Below are 13,458 nucleotides of genomic sequence, written 5' to 3' on the forward strand. Positions count from 1 at the left end.
CATTGTGTCTACTTGATGTTGTCATGCCTCATGTGACTACATAGAAAAAATCTACACATGTACAGTCTGAGGCTGATAAAGTAACCCAGTTTATTAAACGTGTCCAACACGTTTGCAAGTAGGTGGATGACATATTGGATAAATCTAATTCCAAGTACAAGCATCGACATGATCAACGTTGGGTGCCACACAAGTTATAGGCGGGCGACAAATTTTGTTTACATTTATAGAAAGAACACCTTACCAAAGCACATCAGAAGCTCAAACCACTCTGATATGGGCCTTACACGATCACAAAATTGTGGGAGACAATGATTTTGAGCTCAACATTCCCCCATTCCTGGGCCTGCCCGTAGTATTCAATGTGGATCACCTTCGGCCATACTTTCTACCATCACTAGACACATCAGACATTGCAGAACAACTAATACCAAGAGAGTTAATCCCAGACTACATGGAACAAACTGCAACTGATCGGATCGTGGACACATAGATCAAGAACACTTGTTAGTAGAAGATCCAACTGTATCAGGTTGTCAAAGTTAGCCAACTCCAACACCAAGGCTAGTGGCTCACTAGGGACCAAGTTCAGTAGAAATTTCCCCATCTCATGGAGGTACTCAACACGATGGGTACCATTGATTCCTAAGGGGGGAGAACTAGTCTAGGTGGATATTGGTGGCCACCCAATTATTTCACTCGGATCCCCCCTATTTTTTCTTTCAATTTCCTTAATTATAGCATAGTTTACTATTTTTTGCATTTTTTTGGGTTTTAAACCTTGAGAGTTGTTTTAAGGCCACAAACAACATATTTTTGGAAAACAGGCAAGCCCTTAGTTTGCAATACAAGTTTGTAGTTGAAATTTGTAGTCCTCATTTATATTTTTATAACAAGGTATCGTACGCGTCAAACATAGATCATATGCCAAAGTTACAACCTTGGGAAGTTGATGTACCAATATACCCCAATGGGACCCACATACTCTTGTTTCTTCATCTCCCAGGGTTAGATTTTTGGATGTGTAGGGTTTTCCTTTGATTCTGAATAATAAATAGGCCTTCGAAAATCATTGTAACACAGTTTAGAAGGCATGTAGTTGCCACATCCCGTCTCAGAGATAAGCTACCATCACACAAGCTAGTTATTTCAATTCTGTATGTAAACAATTTTTCAGTACTTTGTTATTAATGAATTGAGTTTAATTTTTCGTTGTATATCTATGTTCCTATTTATATATGCATTTCATTTAGTTCCTTCATAAAATCCAGATAAATTTTTTTACTATATTTATTCTTCTAGGAGGCTCTATAAGTTGAAACTGAAACAATAGTGAGGGGAAATCTAATTGATCATCTATTTCAATTTCTAGAACTTGGACTACTATAATTTAGGAGATATGCACTAAGGAAGTTTTTATATTAGTTTGCATGCAAATTGTCTAAATAAATGCCTAAATGGTTTTATGATTAATTCTATACAAATTGCATGATGAAATGTTTAATTTGGAAAGGAGATGAATATATACCTCTGAATGCAATTTTAATGTGGGTAGTGCTTGGAATGTACATGTTTTATAATGAAGAATCCATTGGAAAAGTAATCATAGCAAATGATTTTTTTTCTTGCCATTGCTAGTCATAGTGATGTACATTGTCCACGTGGAAAATTTATGAATGATAATCATGCTCAAATACTTAGCACAAATATTTTATTGATTTCTCAATTAACACAAATAGGTAAAATTATTGAATTTTGATAAAATTAGCTCATTGTTAAGGATATAAAGATAGACAATTTCATTATCGTAGAAGGGAGTTTTCAGGGTTATAAAATATATAATTTTTATGACTTGTCTCAACTATATTCCAAACTGAATACTCTAATTACACAAACTAATGATCATAGTTGACTTTGGAATGAAGAACTCAAACATTTGAAATTTTAATGTCTTGAGAAAATGGAAACATGAAACATGGTTGTTGGTCTACCTAGGTATCTTCCACTTGATGGATTCTATAAAGGATGTGAGCTGGGAAAGCAGTAGTAAGGACCTTTTAACAACATCAGTAAGGACCTTCTGACCCTGAGCAAACTTAATGTGTGTATGAACCAATAGAGCTAATTTACAATGAGATTTGTTGCATTAATAAGTCTTGATTGCTAGGTGCAAAGTATATTCAAAAATTTATTGATGGTTTTTGAAGATTTACATTAGAGGAATTTTAAGGTCTAAAATGGGCCTCCTAAGGAAAATAATAAAATAATAGTTGAAAGAGTAAAATAAGAGCTATGAATTTTTAAAGAAACGTAAAGGAAACTAATTTTTTAAAATTGTACCTTTGGCTTATCTCCTTATAGGTTTACTCAAATGTCAAGTGTACACACGCGTTAGATGCATAATTAAATTTCACATCCAACGACAAACCAATGATGGATTCTTATTTTCAATATTTCTTTTTTGGTTTTCGATTTTGTATTTTCATGTTTGTCTCTCTTTATGTCAATCTAAATATGTATTGGACTTGCTAAAACAATTCAAGATAAATGACTATATACCATGTGCTACAAATTTTCCATTAGGTATCATGTCGACCGAAGAGTGTCCCTCTTCGAAATTTGATGTTACCCTTGATCAATAGTTATTTAGTAACATAATCTATATAACTCATAGTAGACCTAACATTCATTTCGGTTTTAGTGTGGTTTCCTAGCTTATGCAGGATCTATGAGAACACTAGAAAGATAGAACACATTTTGCTCTCTAGATTAAGGGTACCTATTAGTTTGGTATCAAACACTTTTTAAGTCTAGACTCATTAGTTATCTTCATCAACTCCATTTTCGTAGACAACAATAATGACAGAAAATCCACTTCTAACTATGTTTTTTGCATTAGTGTTGGACACCTGATTTGGTCATGCAAGAAACATTGTGTAGTCTCTTTCAACTGTAGAAGAAGAATATTATGGAGTTTTTAATGCAAACACATATATAGCATGGATTCATCAAATCCTGAGAGAGCTTAGTTTTCTTATTGAGGCCTTTCAGAACAATATTTGTTGTGACACACAAAGTGAAATTCAAGTTTCCAACAATGTTATTGCACAAAGTAAGATAAATCATGTTGAAATTCACCCCCAATATCCTAGACAACTGGTTCAAGATAATATTGTCACTCTTTTCTATTGCAACATTGATTATCAACTCACTGATATATTTATGAAGCCATTGATTGATGCCTAGCTTCCTAAGATACATTGTATTCCTAGTCTTCAGGAAGCAACAATTATGGGAGTGGGAGTTGTCCTATAGACATAATTTCACCTCTTAAACCTCTAGAAAATTGTGTTGAACGAGGGATATTAGAACCTAATTTTATGTTATTTCATCAGACCTTTGGATCTTTTTGAGATAGTCAGTTGAAGAATTGACTAACAACCAGTATTAAGTTTAGTGGTTGAATAGTGGAGCACTTGACTGTGTGGTTGATAGGTTAGTCGAGTAATTGAGTATAAGAAAATTGGTTGAATAGTTGACTAGAAGAACTACTAAATAAGTGGTCAAATGAATGGACTAAATGGTCGAATCGACTTAGAAAGTTGACTAGCTAATGACAAATGAGTGAAATTGAATGATCAACTAGCTAAGAAAACAACATGGATTTCATTGAAGTAGTTGGAACCATCAATGCCCATTTGTGAAATGAATATTCTACAACTCAAGGAAGTTGGTAAGATTTGGACTCTATAAATAAAGGACCCTTTGAGTCTAATACTCATCATAAATTATTGTTTTATTATCATGCATTGTGATGTTTTGATCACAATGCACTATGATTTTGTGTTACAAGAATATATTTAGACAGACCCATCATCTTGAATTATTATTTCTCTTTTGTTATTTTCATTTATATCATATTATTTTTTCTCTACTCTTAGGTTAGGGAAAAGAGTGAGAGGGAGGTGGGAGAAAGAGCATTGGAAAGGATGGTGAGCAAAGGTGAAAAAAAGTGTGCACATTATGATGCATGCATGAAACTTAAATGTATGTGAGTTTCTTAAACTCACACATGCTATAAACACACACTATAAACATGTGCACATTATTTTAAGATCCATGAATTGCTAAATTCAAAAAGAATTTAGTGGGATCACATTTTTCCAACGACATGGTGGACAAGGTGGTTAATTTGGCTTTAGGTTGAGATTAACAAATCTCTTGGATTCATCCATGTAAATCAAACACATCCATTTAAACAACTTCCTAATTTTCGACCACATTTATGTATATGCTCCATGCATTCATTGCTAAAGAAAATGCACACACTAATATATATTTGTGTGCAAATTCTATGTATATATTTTAGAATGGTAAATTCACAGACATTCCAAAGGTCAAATGGATTAGAAACTCGATGAGGAGACAAATAGTTATTTGATCATGGATTTTGGCCATTCAAAACAAGTGTGGTTGGAAGTGGAGGTGCTAACAAGATTGAAAAATGTCTGGTCAATGGATTCTATTAATGAAGGTCTGAGAAATTGGGCAAGGAATACGCAAACAAAGTCTTTTAAGGATCTTCCATTATCAGTGGGCCAGGGGATATGGTTTACTAGGAACCTTTCAATTTTGAAGAAAAATGCATTCTTTTGATAAAATGTGCAACCAGTGGATGCAATGCACTAAGTCATTTCCCATATGACAAGGAGAAATCTTACTGAGGGTAATAGTTTAAGAATAAATGGATAAGAATTTTCATCGGAGTTTCTATTAATGGAGTGTCACAAGGGTATCTTGTTATATGTTGAAGGGATGGGGGATCATATTCTTCGTAAATAATCATTCCATTAAGATTAAAGTTGGATTGGTGGAGGGCTAAATAATTATGTAGAATGGATGACACTAAAAAGATTTTTTTTCTCGTGAATGAAAGAGGAATTAACAATTTACACGTATTTGGTAATTTCCAAGTTGCTATCAAATGGACAAAATATGAAGAAAGATATTAAATGTGTTTTCAAATTCTAACTTTGAAGAGCTTAAAGGTTTGAGCGTCTTTTGCAACCATTTTGAATATGAATTGTGGAAATTGATGGTTGATTTAAAATTGGAATTTTGATACAACCCAAAGAGGGTATTGTATGAAGGAGATGTGTAATTCCTTCCATGCTCAATTTGTTGACAATTGTCCCTTTTAAAATAAAATAAAATTATTCTCTAAATAGAAAATAATGTTGACTATAGTAAATAAAAAAATGATTATACATTTGGTTATAGATTTCATATCATTATAAAACATTCATAATCCCACTATTACATAATCTCACTCTCACTCAACCCAAGATGAAAAAGGTGTTGCAAAAAATTTTCACTCCCACTCTAAGGGATAAATAAAATATTTTGATGTTGATGATAAATAACATATAAAGTAATTAAAAGTAAAAAAATAAATTATTTGAATATCCATATTAACTAACATATTTCAATATCAATTCCATATAGACAGAGAGGAAAAAAATAAATTAATGTTGACCATAATAAAACATTTCAATGTATATTATATAAAGTAATTGAACAATTAATTTTGTTATGGTTAGAACATTTCAAATAGTCTCACTATTCTATATTTTGGCCCCTTTCCAAATATATTTCTGTTTTAAAATCCATCAAAGATTTGTTGGACTTGCAAGTTTAAGTTGTTGAGTCTACATAATTCAAGTGTTCAACCATTTATGCATTTAAAAATAAAATTTAAACAATAAAAAATTACACATGATGTGTGTTTATCATAACTAAAATCTAGAAACCCTTTAAAAGATCAAATCTCTTGAATTGTAAATATATATTTTTTCAAAACTTTCTCTTTAAACAAAATTTGCATCTCAATAAATTTCCTCTCTATACATACATAATCCATAATTAAAATAAATATGTATTGACAAATTAATAGTGAAAAATATTAATGATAGGAATTTAATATAATCAGTTTAAAAATTATATACATCCTCTCAACAGAGAAGTAGGTTTTTTCCTCACTACATACTAATTCTTATGAAGATTAAATAAACAGATTTATATTTAAATATTTTTTAATTAAATTTTAAATCTATTTCAAATAAAAATACTCAATACAATATAATTCAAAAACTATCATTAAAAAATATATTTTTGTAATTAAAAAAAAATTTATTTCAAAAAACCAGGTACAAAATGACGACGAGAAATAAAATAAAAAATAAATATAAATAAAAATTTAACATCTTCTAATATATTTGTATAAAAATAATAGGTTTTTTTTAACATTTTCGAATATTTTTTTAATTTTATAACATTTTCTACTAAATTTATATATAAAAATATAATTTTGTAACATTTTCTAATAATAATAAAAATTGTACAAGAATGGAGAAAAAACCTCAAGAGTATATCTTCTTCTAACCTCTTCTGGTGAAATGAAAATCAAAATAATTACAACCAAGGCGTTTAAATATCCTAAGCATTCTCCCAGCTAAAAAATTGCACGGTTATAGTTTTCATGACAAATACTTTTCTAGTTACATGCACGATTACAGGTTCCCTCACAAAATACTTCAAATATTTATGTGACAACACATATACAGTTTGATTTCAGTACCACCCCTACTCGATCAATGAATTGTTTTAGCTCTTATCACTCCACCCCCATTGTCGAATTCGCCCTTGAAGAGCTGTAATGTTCCTCCAAATCGGAACATTCGATAACCATATCTTCTGAAGCATCGTTGTCCTGTTTGGCAGCCTCTCGGAGCTCTGCCACTACCTCAGTGACGCTGGGCCTATACGACGGTTGGTCCTGCACACATCTAATCGCTAAGTTAGCAACGCGAGTGATGGACTTCATGTCGTAATTGTCCCCCAATCTTTTGTCTATGATTCTTGCTATTTCGCCACACCTCTCCACATGTGGTTTCGCCTGCGAAATAATTACCGTTAGTATGTAGAGCAAGACATGGACAAAAGCGTGGAGCTTTTTCTTATATAATTTGTAATGATTATGTTCCTCACCCATCGAATGAGGTTTACTTCCTCTTCAGGTAGGCTTGAATCTATGGGTTGTCTACCACATATGATTTCAAACAATACCACTCCAAAACTATACACATCACTCTTCTCCGTCAAAGTTTGAGTAATGAAATACCTGTGAAAGACGCCACAAAGAATTAGACAAACCAGCTCGATCATGGAAACAAAAACACTCAGTAATTGTAAATTGAGTGCCAGTTATATGTGATATGTACTCTGGATCGAAGTATCCTGCCGTTCCTTTAACCGCAGTGGTAACATGAGTGGCCTCACTATCGTCTGTGATCCTTGAAAGACCAAAATCGGCCAGTTTTCCATTGAAATTGCTGTCTAAAAGGATGTTGGCCGTCTTGATGTCCCTGTGAATTATCTTCGGGGTGCAACCCATATGGAGGTATTCCAATCCTTCAAACATAAATAACACCATGGTCACATTACATACGAATGAAACATCTGTATAGAAATATATATTTAGATCTATCGCAATGTTGAATTTAGGTCCACGGATATAAATGAAATATTTGGATAAAAATTCCGTTTAACCACAGATTTAGTAAGCATCTCGGGCAATAAAAAATTTTGCAATAAAAATTTAAAATGCAAATCTAAAAAAAAATCTAAACACTTGATTTCATCATTGGTATTTTTGCAAATAAATCTATCCACTATAACATAGGGTGAGATCTATTTGCATGTACTACTTCAAGGAAATGTAATATGCAGCTCATTTAGATCATAAACATCAAATTGCATAAAATGCGTAAGAGAGTATTTACCCTGTGCTGTGTCTAATGCTATTTTGACTCTCTTCCTCCAGTTTAGTTGGGAAATGCGCGCACTATCACCTAGGCAAGAAAACAAGCAGACAATGCATGTTGGTACCTTAATTATTCAACTCTCACCTGGTAAACAAACATATTTTAAAACAATATATTTACCGTAAAGATGGTCTCTGAGACACCCGTTGGACATGTACTCGTAGATCAGCATAAGTTCTCTAGATTCACTACAGTATCCGAGTAGAGATACCAAGTTCCTATGATGGATTCTTGAAAGAAGATCAACCTGTTATCAACTCAACCCAACGTCATTAAAGACACCAAGTTTTCTCTCGTGTATTTTTAAAGAAGATCATACATGAAATTTACAGCAAAGATTTCAGTAGATTATATTTATACGATTTCTTGAAATATCATAGAAGATTAATGAAACCAAAAGAATATGAAAATTGCATTTCTAACAAAAACATCCTTTAAATAAATCCATAGTGAACTATATTACATTGTTTAAGAAAATAAAAATTACCTCATTTAAAAATTCGTTGATTCCTTGTTTAGAGAACAATGATAGCACTTTCACAGCGACATCTTTTCCATCGGTCAGTTGACCAAAGAATACCCATCCAAAACCTCCTCGTCCGATCTTATGACTGAAGTTTTGTGTGGCAGCCGCGATGTCATCTAGAGTGAAGGCATGTGACTTTGTTGGATTGGGCACCATAACCATTGAATAATCTGCATCCATTCATCCAAGTCACTGATACTTCTGCAAGCAAAATCTCAGGCCGTTTCATTATAAGATTATAGCTGTTTATCACATTATTGTATTCCTAAGCCTGACCTGGGTTCAGGACAGATTGCTCCCCTACGATACTGATCGGATCACGCTCCTTTCTCGGTAATTTCTTGCGATAAAAAACAGTGCCTACTATCAAAGCTAGAGCGATGATTAGAATTCCACTAAGAGTTGCTCCCAAGACAACACCCAATTCGCTCTTCTTAGAAATTGGCAAAGGCTTAAATTGGTTAGGGTTACCAGAGTAGCTGCAGCACATTTGAAAAAAAAAAAATTCCGTGAACGCGGGGCAGTAAGATCAGTTACAATTTCAATTTTAGATTATGTGGCGATGCTACGCTAGTATAGTAAAGATGAAAGGAAATTCTGAACCTTAAAATCTTAAAAGGAGATTTGTGAGAATGTAATAGTATGTTATTACTTCATTTTCAATGAATTGTTGATAAGTTTGTTGAAAAGTTGTGCAGGAATCACACCGCTGAAATTGTTATTTTCTATAAACCTGTCATAAGGAACATTGCCGCAACATGTTAGAGATTAATTCTATTAATTTGAACAAGGCCTGTGAATATTTAATAGATACAAGAAATATAGAAAACATTTCGGTGAACGATACTGGTTAATTCTTTTAATTGACAATGACAATATAATGGGAGAGAGTGGAACTTACAACTCTTTAAGGTTTTTGAGTTCAGATAGCCACTCCGGAACGCTACCACTAAGGTTGTTGTTTTGTAGATACCTAAATAATAAGTAAAGTAAATAAGCTGCAATTTCTTTACGTAAAATAATGATGAAAATCAGTTGTGTGAAAATACATAACTAAGAACGTGAACAATTTTTTTGTTGGGAATTAACTTACAATCGCTCTAAGAATGCTAAATTAGAGAAATTCGGCAACGATCCCATTAGATAATTATTGTCAAGTGACCTGGCAATTTCAACACGATGAACCAATGAATGCTCTTTTCTACATAGTATTCAGACTATAGACAGATCGTGTTAGGCGTTGTCTACTTACGTCACAAATTTGATGGGACTGCTAAATTTTTGCTGATAAAAGAAATTTCAAATTTTAGAAACTAATGCTAGTTTTTAATTTTTATTTTTTAATTGTGGAAATGGATTAACATTATTAAAAATTTTGGATATCTAAAATTTTAAAATTTACAAATATAATTCAAATTTTCAAAAAAAAATTAAAAATCAGTTTTCATTATTTTTTAAACTAATTTGTGTTGTTTTTTATGTACAAATAAATTAGCATTATTAAAAATTCTGTACACCCAAAATCTTAAAATTTACAAAGATAACTCAAATTTTAAAATTTTTCTACAAAATCAGATTTCATTATTTTCTAAACTAATTTGTGTTGATTTAGACTACGCTAAACATATTTTTTGCATTCTTGTAAGGGTTACATAAAGTATAGAGCCATAAACGAAGAATTTTGTTTACATGTTAATTAATGTTGTCAACTGTCCAACTGTCCAATATGGGCAGGTATAGATCCCGTGAGATTCCTTCCCGACAAATTCCTGATAACATTAGATATATCATAAGTTATAATAATTTTGCAACAGTGAGCTCAATTTGAGTAGTTACTCTAAACAAACCAATAAAACAAGTAAACTTACAATTCCGAAATTCTTATGTCGGAAGAGCTGTTGTCACAGCTAATTCCTTCCCAGTGGATCAAATAGCAAGGATCGGATATCCAATTTATTATGCCAAATTTACTTTTGATGGCGATAAGGGCTTCAACTGCAGCTTGAAAAGAACTTGATTAAACATTGAATTATAATTTCAGTAATATATATGGGTAATGGGGAGTTTGGTTAGGGCACTTACCATCTTTCGAATATGTTGGCGGTTGCGTATCGATCACCCAGTAATACTCAAAAGCATTGATTATAGGTGCAAGGGTAGAGCTATTGGCCTTGTCTAGCACAAATGTGAAGTTAGATGTCGAAATATCATTAGTTTGGAAAGCAAGCTCTACAGCAGAGTAATTTAGCACCAACGAAACGATGTCAGGCGTTCGGTATACGTCATTTATCTTGACAGAAAAGGATCTGGATTCGGGCTTATTTAGTGTCTCGATCTCTGCAAAATACAGTAACAACATTGTTTTCTTCCCTGGGACCGAACCTAAATGAAATCGAATTTTATTGGATTCCGAGCTGTTTACAGCCCACGCCGTTTTCAGGACAGCAGGGAGGAAAATCATCGGTATTGTCGGATGAAATGGGATGTGTGGTAGTTACAGCCACCACAAGATTTTTGTCATCGGGAGGAGGTTGTGGTGTCCAGATGCGGTCGAAGTTGTCGCCAGGATACCTGCGAAATACACATATAATCAGCTGAATAATTTAAATATTACAAACGCATTAATGTATCAAAATTGGCCTTCACAAATCTATCTCCTTTCGGTACTAGCGGTGTGAAGCGTTTCGCTTAAATCCCGTAACCTTTAGTAACCATTATAAGAAAACCACGACATAAAACCACAAGTATCGGCTATAAGTGGTAAACTGTGTTAAATTTGGGCATGTCAGCTCTCTCTGTGAAAGGTTTTGTTTAAATCTCATAACTCCTTGGAACTATTACAAACAATAACACCAAATTAAAGCACAGTACTCGGTTATAAGAACTGAATAACACTTTCGGACTATTATAAAATATACCACCAAATTAAAGCACAGAATTTAGAACACAGTTGTAGGAACTGAGCATTGATTTTGAAATAGTATTGATCTTTTCTGAAAAAAATAACCCAGGAACACACCCAAAATTGATATCCTTCAATATTTTCCCAACATAATGCGAAATATAGTCACACGACTCAGTCGAAAATGACAATTAGATGTCCCTCGGTAAAACATGTAAAAATTCAAATTGTTCACCTTATTACTGTCGAACCACCAACATTCTGTCTTCGTGATAAACCCAGGAGTGTTCCTGGTTTAGCCGCTGCATGATACATGCCGACTTTAAGAGTCCTCAACTCGATAGCGTTGATAAAGGGATCCTCAGTGTCAGATGTTCTGATGAAGCAGATATGCAGCACTTTACCACAACTAACGAATACATATTCGTAATAATATACATCTGTATCTGTATCTGTGAATGATACGTTCTCGAAGCCAACAAACCGAGCGTCTCAATATAGAAAGTGAAGCTTAGCCATTGTTGGAATCCACTATAATTTCCAAGGGCAAACCATAGTCTTAAGAGGTATGGCACATCTGGAACCACAGGCAACTGATAACAAGATTTGTTGAGAGGCTTTCGGAAAACCCGTATTGTGTGCAAGTAAGAACGTAAGCTTTTTCAGAGAGGTCCGTTATCTCAACCGTCTTACCCACGTCTATGTAATTGTTGAAACTGTAATTTCACCTGCACGCATTTAATTCCACAAAACCGCCGGTATTTTCCTCTCACCACCTTTCACGCTGAGTGGTATTTCTGTTGGAATGTTAATTCGGATTCCAACTGCAGGCAGCAGGCGGACGTGGGCAGCCGACTCAGCAGCCGTACCAACGCCCAAACCGCTGCACCCAAAACCGCCAGAACGAAACCGCAAACCACCCTGATGCATATGGGACCGCCTTTGGTCACAAGGCAGTTTCCGTACACAAGAGCCGATATAATATGGGGCAGACGCGTGGCTCTCCCCATACGTCAGCATTTCTGACATATCGGGACGTAATGATCAGTCAAGTATGGCCTCCCGATATTCATCACCGCCGTTCGATTTGCTTCTTCATCCTCCGCCGTCAATCAACCAAACCTGCATTTGAACCAGCATTTAAAACCTTGCGTGGAGTGAATTGAAACTTCAATTTGACCGCAGTTGTGTCAGGGTAATTTAATGACTTCACAGGGATTGGTAAATGGTTGATGAAGTCTTAATTTTATTATTTTTTTATCAACGAGAGGTATGGGCATATATATATTATGTGTGTTATATTTTGTTAAAAAAAAGGGCATTGACCATATATGTTGAAAAACCCACGGTTGTAAATAATGTTTTTTATGCACGAAGGTATGGTGGATATTAATGACAGGTATGGTCATTATATCATTTTATATAGGCAATGTAAAATTCATATGTATGTAGAGCTCGTGTGTAATTTTTTTTAGGTAGTTGACCATTGTAATATGAGAGCTCGAGGGGAGCAAAATAATATAGTGAAATGAACGCACAGCAGTGCAAGAAAAGAGAACAGGGGAGCGCTTGAAGCAGGGGAAGATATTGCACAGCAGTGCATAGATCTTTTTTTGTATTGGGTATGCATTGAAATGCAGGAGAAAAGAACGCACAGGTATTTTTTTGAAATGGTGAATGTAATGAAATTTTTACTGAGTATGTGTAAAAATAGTTTTACACCAGTAAAGTAAAAAAAGGGTTTTACTGCAGTAAACCCAGCACAGTGAATTCTCAGGTGGAGACATAGTTTTTTTTTATGGGTGAAAGTAATTTTGGTGAATCCCTCTCAGCAAAGAGGATGAATATGTATCAGAGTTGGCTGAATGTATTTTTGGTAAATCCCTCTCAGTAAAAGAGGATGAATGTTGTTTCAGGCATTTTATATTTTAATGAATACAAGAATTTTATGGCTGTGTAATACTCTGTTCTGAGATTTTTTTTAAAGCTTCCCCGTGCACAAAAGATCCTGGAAAGGTAGAAATAGAGCATTGCCTCTGTGGTGTTTGTTTGTTTGGTTTTTGGTATTTTCCCATGAAAAATACCCAACAGTGGTATCAGAGCTGGTCCAGGCTCTTTGATGGTGACAGAGCAGGTTCAGGCTCTTT

General features: G+C 33.9%; 1 protein-coding gene across 1 annotated transcript; it reads right to left on the reverse strand.

Annotated features, from left to right (window-relative positions):
• Window positions 1-6,510: 6,510 nt before the first annotated feature.
• LOC149188599 (receptor-like protein kinase At3g21340) lies at window positions 6,511-10,768 on the reverse strand. The gene is made up of 12 exons (XM_089410009.1): window positions 10,492-10,768; window positions 10,278-10,410; window positions 9,503-9,571; window positions 9,311-9,382; window positions 9,062-9,142; window positions 8,686-8,888; window positions 8,371-8,579; window positions 8,004-8,130; window positions 7,842-7,910; window positions 7,281-7,470; window positions 7,048-7,180; window positions 6,511-6,955 (listed from the first exon to the last, which is right to left on the reverse strand). Exons 1-12 carry the CDS (start codon window positions 10,766-10,768, stop codon window positions 6,674-6,676), a joined length of 1,845 nt encoding a protein of 614 aa, XP_089266135.1. The 3' UTR covers window positions 6,511-6,673.
• Window positions 10,769-13,458: the final 2,690 nt, after the last annotated feature.

This window comes from Pinus tabuliformis, chromosome 3_1 (genome assembly GCF_031772625.1).
Source record: "Pinus tabuliformis cultivar Carrire ecotype Pingquan chromosome 3_1, CPIR1, whole genome shotgun sequence".
Lineage (NCBI taxonomy): Eukaryota > Viridiplantae > Streptophyta > Pinopsida > Pinales > Pinaceae > Pinus > Pinus tabuliformis.